General features: G+C 41.3%; 1 protein-coding gene across 1 annotated transcript; it reads right to left on the reverse strand.

Annotated features, from left to right (window-relative positions):
- Window positions 1–186: 186 nt before the first annotated feature.
- On the reverse strand, window positions 187–14541 carry bsk146 (brain specific kinase 146). The gene is made up of 5 exons (XM_033985414.2): window positions 14261–14541; window positions 5040–5297; window positions 2970–3172; window positions 1914–2105; window positions 187–1603 (listed from the first exon to the last, which is right to left on the reverse strand). Exons 2-5 carry the CDS (start codon window positions 5227–5229, stop codon window positions 878–880), a joined length of 1311 nt encoding a protein of 436 aa, XP_033841305.1. The 5' UTR covers window positions 5230–5297; window positions 14261–14541; the 3' UTR covers window positions 187–877.
- Between the last annotated feature and the right edge of the window lie 1447 nt (window positions 14542–15988).

A 15988-nucleotide genomic window follows, 5' to 3' on the forward strand; every position in this document is an offset into this window, starting at 1 on the left:
TGAAGCAAAAGTCACTGGGGAAATGAGGCAGAAGAGCTGTGCTATGCTAACAAGGACACATCACTACTGCTAACACATTCTGCCAAATTTGAAGGATTTCACGTCTCAATTTAAATCGAATTTCATGCAATAAAAAAAAAAAAAAAAAAAAAAATGAAAAAGGGTTTTGCGTTTTTCCTTTTTTTTCCTTTCAAAGTGTAAATGGATTTTCAGATGAAGATGGCAAATTAACTGTGCAACTAAATCTGTTAGAAAATAGATCTGTTTGTGGAATGAAAAATTTAAATAGTAAAAATATTGAAAATACAAAACACTAATGTTAATCAAAATTGAAAAGGTTAAAGGAGAATCTACACAACAAAAACACACGGTGGAGAATTGTAGAGTCACATAAACATTTGGATGAAGTTAAAAATGAGGAACAGAATCTTGTCTTTGTGCCGTGGCATAAACTCAAAACTCTTGGGTCAACCGTTATTTTTTGCTGGAAGTATTGCTTTAAGAAAAAAAGGAAACATTTGGTCTTCTTTTCATGGTTGAACTTCTCTGGAAGCATCAGTTCTTAGTCCACAGGCTCTAAATGATATTTGGATAAAGTCCTCCTGTGTCCTCAGGCCATCGGAGATATGACCGAGGACTGATTATGTACATGTCTTTAGTCTAAGCTTCTTTGTTTGGACACAGAGCAGAGGTATTCTTTTGTGGTAGAACTTTTCGAGAGCTAAAATCCAAAGAGCACAAATAACAATTTTCAGGACAGTCACGGAAAAGACAAAATTTAAAGTCAGTGTCACTCGTGTCCTTTTGTCTCTGCCCTTCATTTGAACTACAAAGGAACAGATTTGTAGCTCCACCCCCTCCCCACTGCAAGCGCCGCTCAGACGCAGATCTCGATAGGCGTGGCCACGAGCATGCGCCCCCCCGGAGACCCACCTTCCCTGGGCACCCTCTCGTAGCTGGTGGTGGATGACACTGAGCTATTTGTGGACACTGACACAAAATGGCCGCTCGCGGGTGGATCCATCATGGCTCCTTTAGCTCCACCACTTCCTGCACTTCTGTCCACAGCCACAGGGGACATAGGGGACAGTGGGGACATGGGAGACAGAGTCTGCTGCTTCATCCTCTCCACCAGCAGCTCCTCATCCTCCTCAACTGAGGATGAAGAGGACACATGGTTCTGGTTGGTTCCGTTGTTGACAGTATTGCTGTTGGCGTTCCCATTGGCGTTCCCATTAGCGTTCCCATTGTTGTTGTTTTCTGTATCTAACATCCATGTGTGGCTGAAGTAGACAAAGACCTCTTTGACAGAGCAACGACGCTCCTGCTCCACAAACAGGAGGCGTCGGAACATTCTCAGGGCCTGCTCAGTGAACCTCCTCCACTGGGACGGCACCGTCGTGCTCCTCCTCCTCTGCCAGCGCACAAACTCTTGGTAGAAGGTGTCCCCGGGCAGGGCCTTCTCCCAGGGGAAGTTCCCCGTGAGCATGCAGAAGAGCAGAACTCCAAAGGCCCACACGTCCGTACTGTAGTCCACACAGAAGCCCTCATGACGGGACGCGTCACACAGCTCTGGGGCCGTGTACGGGATAGTGCCACTCACCTGGGACACAGCAGGGACAGTGTACTTTAATAGTTAAACGTCTTTAAGTAAACAATATTAAATAAAGCCTGTAAACTGTGTCCAAAACCTGAACCAGTTTAAATGACTTAAGTGAATGAGTGTATTGTATTGCTTTTTTTGTACTGATTATTATTTAGTATAGTATTTATATAATTTCCCTCTCCATGAAACTATTCCTCACATCATGCTATTTTAAATGTATAAGATAGACTGTCCATTGTTTCAACTGTGTTTTTTATTGTCTTAAGTAAATATCAGAGGTCCACAGACACCAGTGTAGGGTACATACCCGTTTGACCGGAGAGCCGGCGCGCCTCGTCATCCCAAAGTCGGAGAGTTTGACCTTCCTGCACTCGCGGTCGAAGATGAGGATGTTCTCGGGCTTGATGTCTCTGTGAACCAGTTTTTTACAGTGCAGATAGTCTAGCGCCATGGTAACCTGGTGCACACAGCGCTTAGCCACCACCTCAGGGAGACCAATCTGGAAGAAGACACATGTGAGGACAGCAGTGTGAGTCTCACAGTGACACGGGGACAGAGATTAAACTCTGGTGTATGACCAAAGGCGAGGCGCAACTGATATCTAACTATTTGATATTTTGGAACGCCAACTACAATGGCATTGGTACATGGAGCCTAGAGCCCGATGGTAAGAACCATGTGAATGTGTTTGCTGTTATACAATTTTAAATTCCTGACGTCTTGTAGTGTGTCCAAAAATCTCTCAAGACAAAAATAACTGTGCACTGCAGTGGACACCTGGCTTTAAATTCCACAGGTTTTGATAACACTGAAAAATACCTGTCTTCCATAAACAAACCTTTACTGGGGCCAGTCTCCAGCACACACACAAACACCCACACACACACGGCTGCACACACACCAGCACACACGTCCACACACACCAGCACATACTTCGCGGGGACCTCACATTGAGTTCCAGTCATTTCGTGGAGACTGATCTTTGCCTTAAACTCGGGGCATTACTCTTCTCTGAGGTATTAATCGTTAATTAATAATTTAGATTGGAAATGCAATATTCCCCGAAAACAATGTATTAACATGTTTAATAAGTTCGACTTTTGTTTTTGATGATCTGAGTCTCTACTCCCTTTGCTCACTGTCCTAAGTCACTCCCCCTTCAGAGCGATATCACAAACACAATCAGCTGCATTCCACTAATGAAAGTACTGCACATCACATCAGGTTTGTCAGGTTGTAGTGTTGATTTGTATCATACTTTTGTATATGAAAAAAAGACTGTGTGGGAGCGTGGCATAACACTGATGTTATGTTCCAGGCGTAACATGAGTGTGGCCGAATGTAAATCTGCACAAAGTGATACCTGTGGGGGGATGATGTCAAAGAGGTCTCCCGCCAGAGCGTACTCCTGGGCGAAGACGTAGGCGTCGTCGGTCTGGAAGGCGATCCCAAACATGTTGATGATGAAGGGGCAGGGCGACAGGTACAAGGAGATGCTGTACTCGCGCAGGAACGAGCGCAGCTTTGTGCTCTTCTTCTTCAGGAACTTCAGAGCCATCTTTGTGCCTTTGCAAAACACAACACTGAGTGTCAGTGTGGAGGTGTGAGAGATGGGTTATGTTTGAGAACTACAAGGAAATAATGTTGTCACGATACTAAAATTTCTCAATTTTGATACTAAAGAATAGACTCAGTACTTGATACTGATTTTGATATCAAAATTATTATTTTAAAAGTTCTATTTTTAGCAATATTGTAAATTTTAACACAGAACAATAGTATTTGTTTATTATAATATGTGGTCTTACATTAGTTCTGATAAAACTCAAGATGAAACTGTTCAGGAAAGGTCAAATTTTATCTGGCTATGCATTTCTTTTTTTTCTTTTCCAGAATTGATACTTACTTAAATAAATTAGTATCAGATTTTCAATACTTTTGATGACTCTAGGAGAAAATACCAAAACGTTTTAACTGGACACACAACGTTCAATATATTTATAGGAATATATGCAATATACAATTATTTCAGTGCACCTTTGTTTTGTGAATGAATTTATAAACTGTTATAGAAATGCATCTCTTGGGCATACATTTTCCCTGACTATGGGTAGAATTGTATTTTAGAGCCAAGCACTACGTCATGCTTTCTTTTTTATTACTTTCTTCTACAGACTTCCTGGTATAAAAATATGACAACTATTTACCACAGATATTATGCCACCAAACTAAGTCATAACTAGAAAAACATAAACCATGAGCCATGATCACCATTACTCTCTTCTGAGAGTCCACACTTCACTGTGTGTCGAGTCAAACCCTCACCTCGCTGTGATGTGCTGAGCTGTGTGGCCTGTAAGTCACTCAGAGCATGGCAGAGCCTGACCAAAGGGTTTTTATGTCACACAGTGCAGTCAGTGCAGATAATAGCACATGGGTGTCAGGGAAATCTGCGTCATACTGGTTCTGTGTAAAAACGTATCCATGGCTTTACATTGATTTGTACGGGACAATTATTAAGAACTAAAAGCTCAAAATCACCTAAAAACTAGGGATGGGACAAGACCTTGTGTGACACAAAATTGCCACAAGGCTGAGCACACATGAGAAAAATCATGAGATTTTTTTTCCCCCCATATGTTTTCATTTTCATTTAAGACTGATAATCTAGGCAGATATTGTATGTTTCTTTGGATCTTATATTGGCTTAGATTAGCAACTAGAACCAATATGGGAGCAGGCGACAAAAAACAAAATATGGGTGGTGAGATTGTCTGACTTTGAGCATAGACTGCACTGACTCATCAAAATTGCACTAGGATTGTCAGAGGAATCACAAATTAGATACTAACTGATACTAAAACTCTTACAGAAAGTAGATTGTCTTTCCTATAAAAAGTAGATACTTATTTGAGCAGGTATTGATACTAAAAAGTCACATTCACGGGACAGAAATGAACCTTTCCTGAATAGATGTAGAATAATCTTGAGTTGCATCAGAACATGTTTAATGGACCACTATGTAAACTAACTGGACGACTGAGGGGTTTCACAGATACGTATAAGGCCACGTGGGAATATAAAAGAAAGTACTATGAGTTAATGTAGAAAATCACATTGTATTGTTAAAGAAAGTGATTTTATTATCAGTGTGGTTTCAGAATTGGTATTGTGTATCGAGCCTAATCCTTGGTATCACAAAGATTAAGGTTGAAATTTTAGCATCATAACAACACTAAACACTAATCATCGCAGGATTCTATCACAATTTGATTTAATTTTTATCGCCATATGTCCCAGCTTTAGTTTAAGTGTTGCACAACTGTAAATACACTTGAGAAGAAGAGCAGAAATATCACTTTATACACTTGTTTAGAAGATCACGCAGCACGTTTCTATCCTTTTTGACCCTCTTTTCATACTGGTCTCTCACCTCTGATCTTGTGGATGACGAGGTCGACGCGGCCGTACGTGCCCTTGCCCAGCTCTCCTATCACCTCGTAGTACTTGTTCACCTCCAGTCGCTCCAGGTTCTGCGCTGCCATCAGCTGCAGCTCCTCGAGGATGTCCATGCGCTCCACACGCTCCACGCGGTCCCGGGAGCCCAGTGGAGAGGAGCTCATGGCGGCGGCGGGAGGAGGGAGGGGAGCCAGGAGAGGAGCGGAGATGTGGAGGCTACACGCTCAAATCACTGGGGAAAGAGCGGCACAAGTTTGGTTTAAAGTGCACATAATACTCAGCTGGTTTTTACAATGTTCATCAAGTTTATAATTGTACTTCTGTATCTGTTACCCAGCAAATATACTGTAAACAAGGGCCAAGATGTGATTAAATTGCACAAAAGTTCAGATTAAACTAATAAATATAAATAACATAAAGAGAAATGACAACACCTTTTGTTAAATAAAGGTTAAAAAAGCCGGAAAAATGCCTTCCTCACTGTTACCGTCACTACTTCCTGTCCAATTGTATCTCTATGAGGTTTTGCAGAGTCACGATAAAATAAATAAATGTTTAAAGATCAGGCAGTAGACAGGGAGCTGCAGGTGGATGTTGCTGAAAAAATAAAAATCAATAGTTCTGTGTTTAGAAAGAGGGATGTTTGTGTCTCAATGCTCACACTTTTGCTACATTTGGGGTATAAAAAAGTATTAAAACAGTGCCACAAACTCCAGTATTTGACATATAAATGTAATTTGATGGTCTTTGCTTTATTTTAATTCATTTATCATTGTAATAGGTTGTTTATTTTATCTTTGAGACACACTGAGCTTTTCCCTGATACTGGTATTAGTCCGATATTGAACATTTTGCAGATGTTTAGAAACAAACTTTCAACAAATTATTTATATTTTTTAAAATTGTGAACTATATCTCAATAGGTTACACATTTGTGGGCCTTGCTATTAATTCTAAAAGTAATATTAGTACTGGACACAGCAGCAAGCTAAATATTGGATATTGAAAAAAAACAACAAAAAAACAAAAACAAATCCACATCAGACCGAAGACAGATGATGAATCAGTGCATCAGATTTGACTCTTGGATCAGACTAATGAGTAAAAATACATGTTCTTTTCAGCTTTTTTTTCCCATAAACTGCAGCTTAACTGATGTAAAACTATGATGAATATTTACCACAGCGACTATCCCACTAAACCCTGTCAGAAATAAAAACAAAACATTAAAACCTGTCATAAACACTTGGGGCAGGTAGAATCACTGATCTGACATTTGGAGCCCACAGCACCAGATGGAAAACAGGATTCATTTCTCACAGTGTTTGTTTAAAGGGACAAAACTGTTGATCACAGAAGAAAATTCATTATTAAAAGAATCAATAATTTAACTCTTTTTCCACAGACGTGCTGCACAGGCAGCTCTGTAATTTATAGAATAAAACAGAACTAAACCAAGACTGAATAAGGACTAAACCAGAACTAAACCAGAACTAAACCAAGACGGAATTAGGACTAAACTAGGACTAAACTAGGACTAAACCAGAACTAAACCAAGACTGAATTAGGACTAAACCAGAACTAAACCAGGACTGAACTAGGACTAAACCAGAACTAAACCAGGACTGAACTAGGACTAAACCAGGACTAAACCAGGACGAAACCAGAACTAAAACAGGACTAAACCAGGACTAAACCAGAACTAAACCAAGACTGAATCAGGAATGAACCAAGACTATCAGTAACACAAAACCAAAAATGAACCAGGACCATAAATGATTCATGAAGTAGGACCATCAGTGAAACATGGACTAAACCAGTAATGAACCAGGACAGAACCAGGATTAAACCAGGACTAAACCAGGACTGCACGGGGACTATCACGGACTTGAACAAAATACCTTAATGGATTTCTAAATAAAGTTTGCTTAAAATCATCATTGAGTGAGTTTAGGTCCAACCCTGCTTTTCTGCACAGTGTGACCAGCTCCTCTTGTTAGCAGCTTATCCGTTCTTTGCTGTGGCGATTTAAACGTCAGCTGGTGAAATGTGGCGTGACGGTGGCTGCTAATGCTAATGTTCTACAGAGCAGCCTGGAGGACAGTCTAACACACACGCACACACACGCACGCTTCCATTCATTTCCTGGAGACTGATCCTAACGTTAACCTTACTCACTACTTGTCTGCAGCAGTGAGTACAAGGAAGAAGGTTACACAGTTAAACCCTATAGTTATAATCTTTGACACCCGTGGGTCATTATGTTATAATTTGGACAGGTTAAATCGCAATAATCATCTAAAACGACTTAAAAAAATGGAACAAATATGCTGATTTCCCGGTTAAAAAACTGCGATGCCCAACATATAGCTGTAGATCACGTTTTTTTTTTTCATTTGTACCAAAATTACAACGCGATACTGTCGAATCACATGTGCGTCACCGTTTAAGAACAAAAATAATTGGAAAACAAAGAAACTAGAGAGCATTGGGTGTAAAGGTGGAGGTAAAATGGTGGTTGACTGTCAAAATGGCGTCTTGAAAATAAGTCCAAATGCAAATTCAGGTGAGTAAATAGTGAAGGGAAACAACTGTTACATGATTAAACGCTCTGACAAGTCGATTTTGCAGAATATGTCTGCTTTAAAGGTGGAGGAGGGTCCATCACCTGCCTGATTCATGGTTATTAAATGTATTTATCTCCATGGAAACAAGCAGATGACACAACCAAGCTAAGTCACAGATCAGGTTTATGGCAAAGTGAGGTGACCCCGCGATACAAATCCATCTATTTTTATTTTTCTTCCGCTTATCCATGGCCGGATCGCGGGGGCAGCAGTCTAAGCAGGGACTCCCAGACTTCCCTCACCCCAGACACATCCTCCAACTCCTCCTCAGGCGATACACAATATTTTTCAAGGTATTTTTGAACTATAACAACATCTGGGAGATCAAAACCATCTCCAAAAGACAAGCACATGGTAGACCTCTTACTCCTTTGACCTATTTTAACCCATATCTGAACTTTAAACCATGTTATTGATCTAAAAATAACAGATATACGTCATGAGCACCTGACTTTAGTCCCCATAAGAGAGACAGATCCCTACGATGCGGGTGTGTATACAGATTTTAGTCCCCACAAGTGTCGTCTCTCAGCGGCTAATCCAGTGTCATTTTTCTCACTGACGAGCTTGTGTCTCATCTCAAATGTTCTGCGAGGAGGGAGAGGGGTGGATGGATGGTGATAGGAGGCACAGGGTGGTTACATAACAGGCAGAGAAAGAGCATCATTTTGGGCTTAACTGTCTGCCACACAGCCCCCTGCACCTCCAGGCTCCATCTGACATTTAGGAACGAGTCTGTAGAAAAATGTGACAGAAAATACTGTACCAGCGGATTTCAATCTCTAAGAAAAGGCTTCTAACCATCAATGACCGCAGCCACAGGAGAGAAATGCCCATGAACACAGCAATATAATGAAATGCTAGTAGTAAGAGTGTTAAAGCACGTTATGCATAATGATATCTACACACCCTCACTTGATATTAATCGCTATAAGCTTCACGCTCAAACAGCCCCGCGTGCAGCTTCAAAGCTCTTTTCAAACGGTTTCACTCTTCAGAAAATCAGCAGATGGACTCCTTGCGTTTTGGTTTTTTCATGTCAGAACAGAGTAGCCATTTCTACTCCTGTTGGGCATTTTTAACAACTCTTTCAAATTCAAAGCACTTGATATTAAAGAAATGGTGCTTTAACTGCTAAAACATATCATATTTAGAGCACCATGTTACTGTTTATGCCAAAAATTATGTATTAACATTCTGCTCTAAGTCACTCCCCCTTCAGAGCGCTATTACAACACAATCAGTGTGCGTCCCGCTAACAAAGATACTGTACATCACATCAGGTTTGTGAAGGTGTAGTGTGCTGTTTTGTATCACACGTTTGTGTATTTATGGAGCATGGGGGACGTGGGGGCTTTTGGGTTGAGCGTTGGACAAATCTCACAGCGAACCATAAGGAGGGTTCAAACAGGGCCTGGGAGAGATCGCTGCTCAAAAATACTCAAAAATGCATGGATGACAACTAAAACTTCTTCAGGTATGGTTTGATGAGAGAACAATGTTATAACGTGGTAGAAAGCTAAAAAAAAAACACAACTATTTTAAATAATGTTCCCTCTTTAATAACTTCAAAAAGCAAGAACTATTTGAGAATTTCTGGTAGGATGTTCTCCACCTGCTCGTCTCCATAGAGATGTTTAGTTGTATATTCAATTATAGCTTAAAAAATACCTTGTAAGACATGAGCCTGATGGCATCACCTGCTTGTCTCCAAGGCAGTAAACAAGTTAAATGTCATAGTATGGGACATTCTAGGCAAAGCAATAGCATCTCCATGGGAAACAGCAGAGTAATGTTACACAGTGCACTAGGAATGTCAGAATCAAAGTCCTGGTTTAGTTCTGGTTTAGCCCTGGTTTAGTCCTGGTTTAGTCCTTGTTTAGTCCTGGTTTAGTCCTAGTTTAGCCCTGGTTTAGTCCCGGTTTAGTCCTGGTTTAGTCCTAGTTTAGTCCTAGTTTAGCCCTGGTTTACTCCTGGTTTAGTCCTGGTTTAGTCCTAGTTTAGCCCCGGTTTAGTCCTGGTTTAGTCCTAGTTTATTCCTGGTTTAGTCCTGGTTTAGTCCTAGTTTAGCCCCGGTTTATTCCTGGTTTAGTCCTTTAGTCCTGGTCTAGTCCTTGTTTATTCCTGGTTTAGTCCATGAATTACAGATTTTCAATTCCTTTTGTCAAAAGGAATTGAAAATCAGATTATAATTCAACATTAAAATTAGTACTGAATCTAGATACTCATTTGAGCAGGTATCAATACAAAAGAAAATCACATTCACGAGACAAAAATGAACCTTTCCTGAATAAGGTTAGAATGATCTTGACCAGTGAGTATAAGACCAGATGGACAAGTAAACGCCCATGGACCACGATGCAACCCACCAGGTCGACTGAAGGGAATATAAAAGAAAATACTACTATTTTATGTTGAAAATGACATTCTATTGTCTAAATAGACTGTGTTTTTTTATTATTATCATCGTGGTATTGGAATCAGTATTGAGTCTCAAGTCAATTCCTTAGTATCGATGTAGAGTTTGAAATTGTAGTATCGTGACAACTCTAAAACAGTCGACAGGTCCAAACCTCTCAGCGCCTCCACCACCAGTGTAATGTGTGGCTCTAAAGTGTTTGACCTGATATAAACATGTAATCCTCTCCACTCCATTAGACTGCAGTGTTAAAGCATTAGTCTGCACTGATGAAACACCTTCACACACACACACACACACACACCCCCACACACACCCACACACACACACACACACACACACACACACACACACACTGCTGACACCAGGGCATCTGGAGCATTTAGGACAAGTGTCTGCTGGACCACTCTGTGTATGTGAGGAGAGCACTTCAGACAGACACGAGGGCGGAGAGAGACGAATGAAAGGAAGAGAGACAAAAGGGGGATGAGAGAAAAAGAGAGACAGAAAGAGGGAGAGAGTGAGAGGGGGGAGGGAGGAACAGTGAGTCATTCTCCCAAGTCTGACGTACAAAAGAGGGCTGCAAAGTGTAACTGAATCGAATCAAAATTGCTATTTAAATGGGAATTATCATATTGAACAGACAGTTTTCACATCCACTAACACCTGAGAAAATATTTGGCTTTCCGAGTTTATTTAGCTCAAAGGTTAAACTATTCCTGGTCTAAAATAGGAACAAACCATAATCTAAGTCAAAATGGTGTGCCGAAAACCTTCAGGAGACCAAACCCTTTCTATTCTCCTACATAGTACAATAATTAACGACAATTTAATCATAAATGTCTGCAGACTTTTTCTTAACCTGCAAAATATATTAACAGGTTTGGCCCTTGGCACGCTAAAACATTGAATTTGGTCCCTCAAGGAAAAAAGTTTGAGCGTCCCTGTAGTAGTCTTAAACAAGGACCAGCCCAAAAAAAGGACAAAATATGAATAAAATGAGCTCAAAATTAAACAACAAGACCTGAAGAGATCTTATGTACCATGATAAAGAACGTGCGTACCAGAAATACTGCTTTAGATCATTAATTGTCGTCAGCAAACAAGAAAATATCATGTCTTTTTACGGAAATGTGTTAACTCTGTAGTTTAGCCCTCTACAGACATGTTCTGAAATGCATGGGAAGATAAAATAAATGCCCTTTCTTTATGTTTGCAATTGAAAACCTAGTCGAATGATCCCTGTTCTTGCTTTAATTGCTTTTAGTCACCAGATTGTTGCATATTTTAGATAAGTCTTCAGCCTCAAAGCTCCAGCAGAGGTCGCTGTTTTGTTTGGGCTGACCACCTGATTGAAGGAAACACATGAAGGTAAGTTTGGGCATTCGCTTCACTCTACCAGAAGGGGGCACTGGAGTAAACGTGGTACAAAAGGGGCAAAGTCAGTCGGACTCTGTGGCCCTTTTGCAAACCGGTTCCTCCTTCCTTTTGCTCCGCACGTTCACTGAAGAGCAGTCAGAGCTGTAGCCGTGGAACGCTCCAGTGGAAAAGACACGGCTCTTTACCACAAACGTCGCCAATATCAAAGTTTCATATTAAATTCATCTTTTTAATCGTACTGGGGCATTTCAGCAGTGGTTGACTTGTTAATACGTGTCATTCTGTGCATTCTGTGGCTGCATTCGTGTCTATAACAAGGGTGAACGCTATTATTTATGAGTAAAGTGAAGTGTTTTCCTGAACCAACAAAGACATTTAATCAGAGCCATTTTATTTTCTTTTACAATGCTGCAGGTTCAGTTGAGGCTGTAGTCTCTTAAAACTGCGAGAGTAACAACAGCGATGAAATGTTGATGATCCCCAAGACAAATTTTGCTTAGGGTCGTCCTGAAAACTTGAGCCAGATCGATATCAAAGGCATAGCTTAGTATTTTGCTGAAAAACATTGAGATATTGACATTATCGTGACATTTGATATTTGACATTTAAGTAACTGTATGTAACTTGTGCTCTTACAGCTTCAGAATACGGTCCTATACCCACACTGTGCTCCTCTGTGACTCCCGGGACAGTAGATGTCACCGGAGCTTAGAGCAGCTTTGATCTGAGCCAGTCGGGACTTCAGCCCTAAATCTTCTGCGTTCATACTGCAGACTACTGTCACAATATGTCACCACTGTTTAGCGTGGGACTGGTACACGGTTTAATCCTGGTTTGTTTCATCCTAGTGTTTAGATGTGCAATACTTTAGTCCTGGTGTAGTCCTGATTTAGACCTGTTAGTTCAGCTGTAGTCCTGGTTTATGGTCCTCGTCCTGGTTTAGACGTGGTGCGGTCTATCGACTCTGCATGTTCTCTCTGTCTCTGGGAGAACATGCAGAGTACGTAAAATCCCAAAGGCTAAGACAGTCCTGACCAAGACCAGCTCAAGAGACACTGACGGATGGGTCAAATGCAGAAGACACGTTTCTCTACGAGGGCAATAAAATGTACATTAACCTTGGTGCTGTTTTAGACCATAATCCTGCAACTGTAGGCCTAGTTTAGCCCTGGTTTAGACCTGTTACAATTTAAGAACTGGATTTAGTCCTGGTATAGTACTCGTGTAGTCCTGATTTAGTCCTACTGCAGTCCTGGTTTAGCCCTAGAATAGTCCTACTGTAGTCCTGATTTAGTCCTAATATAGCGTTACTGTAGACCTGGTATGGTCCTAGTGTGGTCCTGATGTAGTCCTACTGTAGTGCTGGTTTAGCCCTAGTATAGTCCTACTATAGTCCTGGTTTGGACCTAGTACAGTCCTACTGTAGTCCTGGTTTAGCCCTAGTATAATCCTACTATAGTCCTGGTTTGGACTTAGTATAGTCCTACTGTAGTCCTGGTTTCGCCCTAGTATAGTCCTACTGTAGTCCTGATTTAGACCTGGTATAGCCCTGATATAATCCTACTGTAGTGCTGGTTTAGCCCTAGTATAGTCGTACTGTAGTCCTGGTTTGGACCTAGTATAGTCCTACTGTAGTCCTGGTTTAGCCCTAGTATAGTCCTACTGTAGTCCTGGTTTGGACCTAGTATAGTCCTACTGTAGTCCTGGTTTAGCCCTAGTATAGTCCTACTGTAGTCCTGGTTTAGCCCTAGTATAGTCCTACTGTAGTCCTGGTTTAGCCCTAGTATAGTCCTACTGTAGTCCTGGTTTAGCCCTAGTATAGTCGTACTGTAGTCCTGGTTTGGACCTAGTATAGTCCTACTGTAGTCCTGGTTTAGCCCTAGTATAGTCCTACTGTAGTCCTGGTTTAGCCCTAGTATAGTCCTACTGTGGTCCTGATTTAGACCTGGTATAGCCCTGATATAATCCTACTGTAGTGCTGGTTTAGCCCTAGTATAGTCCTACTGTAGTCCTGGTTTGGACCTGGTATAATCCTACTAATAGTCCTAATATAGTCCTACTGTAGTCCCGGTTTAACCCAAGTTCAGTTCTAGAGTTACTGTCCTGGTCCGTTTAGACCTGGTTGAGACCTGCTTGTTCACTGATGTAGGTCTATGTAGTTTTGGTAATTCTCAGTCCGGGATTGTCCAACTTTAACCTGGCTTATAAAGTAAATAAATTAAAGTCTAAAGTCTTAGTCCAGCTTTAGCCTACATCCACAACTGCACCAAAACCATGACTTAACTTAGAATTAACCCAGAACTAAACCTGGACATGAACCTAGTGTTTTACCAACTAGTTCACCCTGGTTTAGTTCAGTTCAGTCCATGTTTGTTCTCACAGTTCAGCCTTCACATCCACAGTAACATACAGACAATATTTGAACCTTTGGCCCACTTTGGCCCACTTCCACATTGCAAAGTCCCTGGGCCTTATGTAGTGTAAACAGCGCGTCTACGTCACGTCACCTGCATTGTACCCTGACTGCAACAGTGACACACACATTGCACCAGCCTCGGACCAACAAAAACATGCAACTAAAATATAAATTATGGAAGTGTCCAAGCTGCAAAACATATGGCCACAGCGCATTCATTACGCATAAAGAAAACGCACATGAAACTGCTGTCCAGATTAAACTGCACGTCTCAAAATGAAGCATAAGGTAAGAAAACAAAGTGGAATGATGGGAAAATGCTGGTAAATACACGAGGAACCCGCTGGACTCACCATTCGCTTTGGTTCCATATGATAGAGCTGTGGTCCGGCCCGGGGAACCGAAGGAGGAACGCGCCTGCTGTAAACACACCCTGCGGCACCAGCGCATGCCAGGAGCGCGGAGAGGAAGGAGGAGAAGCCCGGTGCAGAGAGGAGAGACAAGGGGCAAGACGTGTCCAAGCGCCCGTGGTCTGCTGCAGCTGCTGGTGGTGGTGGTGCTGCTGCTGGTGGTGCTGGACAAGCGCTGGAAGCAGAGCAGAGCATCCCCGAGTCCTTCCTACTGCAGCCGCATCGCTCTGTCCGCGGGGGGGAGAGAGGAGGGTGACAGAGGGGGGAGAGAAGAGGAGAGCACGAGGCACGCCTGTTTCTGCAGCACGGGCCAATCACAGAGCGCAGAGAGGAGACAGGTCCGCCCCCTGAACAGGTTACAGCCAATCAGAGCGCGGATGAGCCCGGAGCCTGAGCGCAGAGGCACGGTAACAACGGCGCACACAGGCCCAGTATAGGCCGGGTTCAAGCTGTCAGAGTCGGATTCTGACATGAGGAACACGGGAGAATTATGAACCAGGGATATGTATGTGTATATGATGAGGCAGTGTTTAGGAATCTGAAAAGGAAAGGAATAAAGACAGATACTCTGCACTGGAGATGGGATTTAAAGGGCACATATTAGTTTATTTTCAGATCTATGTTATAATAATGTTTCCTCATTAAAAAAAAATGATGAGGGAGCATTTCATTCACACAGAAACACAGAAATCCTGCATATTTAGGCTTCTCTCAAACTGAAAATGCTCTTTTCCACCTTGTGATGTCATCATGTGGTAATACAGGAAGTGCTCCACTGTGTTTTTAAACTCCATACACCTTCACTAGAATATTTTGGATCATTTCAGACCTGACCCTTCAGACCTTTTGTACAGTGGCGCAAAACATCACACTTAGATTATCTGCTCTAAAATGTTTCAGATCTGTTCATGGATGTGTGCATCTTTCACTGATCAAATATTACACTATGAATAAAAACCATGATCTGCTGAGATGGTTTTACTGGTGCATAAATGATCAGGCTGTAAGAGAAAGTGAGCACATAAAGACCAACAAAGACCAAAGTATATTATTGAAAAAATAGTGCAATTTTCAATGTGCCCTGATGAATAAATACAGAGATAAAGGAGTTTTCCTGCAGTAACAGTAAAATCACTGCAGGAAAAATATCATTTTTACAGTAACACATGTTCTTATCATGTTTTTTTCAGTACCATATACACTACTGTAATATTAGAGTAGTGTACTATACCAACTAATTGTTTCCCAGAATCCTTTACCAATTACAATAACCTACTGTAAAAAACTTACAGTATGATACTGTTCATATTACAGTAAAGTACCATCTTTTACAATCAAACTAAATAGACTGAACAGATGATACAGGCCTGGAAAGATCACACAACAGGAAATGAGCTTTTTCAGAAGAGCTTCATAAAGTTCTGTAGCCAAACTAATAAAATCACTATATGGATTTTTTTAAGACAATGAATCTATGAGGGCGCGTTTACATTTTATATAATCAATCTGATGAGTTCAACCATCTCTTTTATGTGACAGACCTTATGTCCTCTACGGAGCAGAGAAATCCCCTGTGTCTCCATTGGGTCTTTGTGTGTAAACATCTGCATGTACATGATTGAGAGTAAATAAGCCTAAATATTATTATTAAAGAGGGAGCATTATGCAAAA

Source organism: Periophthalmus magnuspinnatus, chromosome 19, assembly GCF_009829125.3.
Source record: "Periophthalmus magnuspinnatus isolate fPerMag1 chromosome 19, fPerMag1.2.pri, whole genome shotgun sequence".
In the NCBI taxonomy this organism is placed as follows: domain Eukaryota; kingdom Metazoa; phylum Chordata; class Actinopteri; order Gobiiformes; family Gobiidae; genus Periophthalmus; species Periophthalmus magnuspinnatus.

Coding starts and splice junctions, on each gene's coding strand:
- bsk146 (XM_033985414.2), bottom strand. CDS start 5,229: ATGAGCTCCTCTCCACTGGGCTCCCGGGACCGCGTGGAGCGTGTGGAG. Junction 2,106..2,969: donor TTGACATCATCCCCCCACAG/GTATCACTTTGT, acceptor GTCTTCTTCCAG/ATTGGTCTCCCTGAGGTGGT. Junction 1,604..1,913: donor CCGGCTCTCCGGTCAAACGG/GTATGTACCCTA, acceptor GCTGTGTCCCAG/GTGAGTGGCACTATCCCGTA.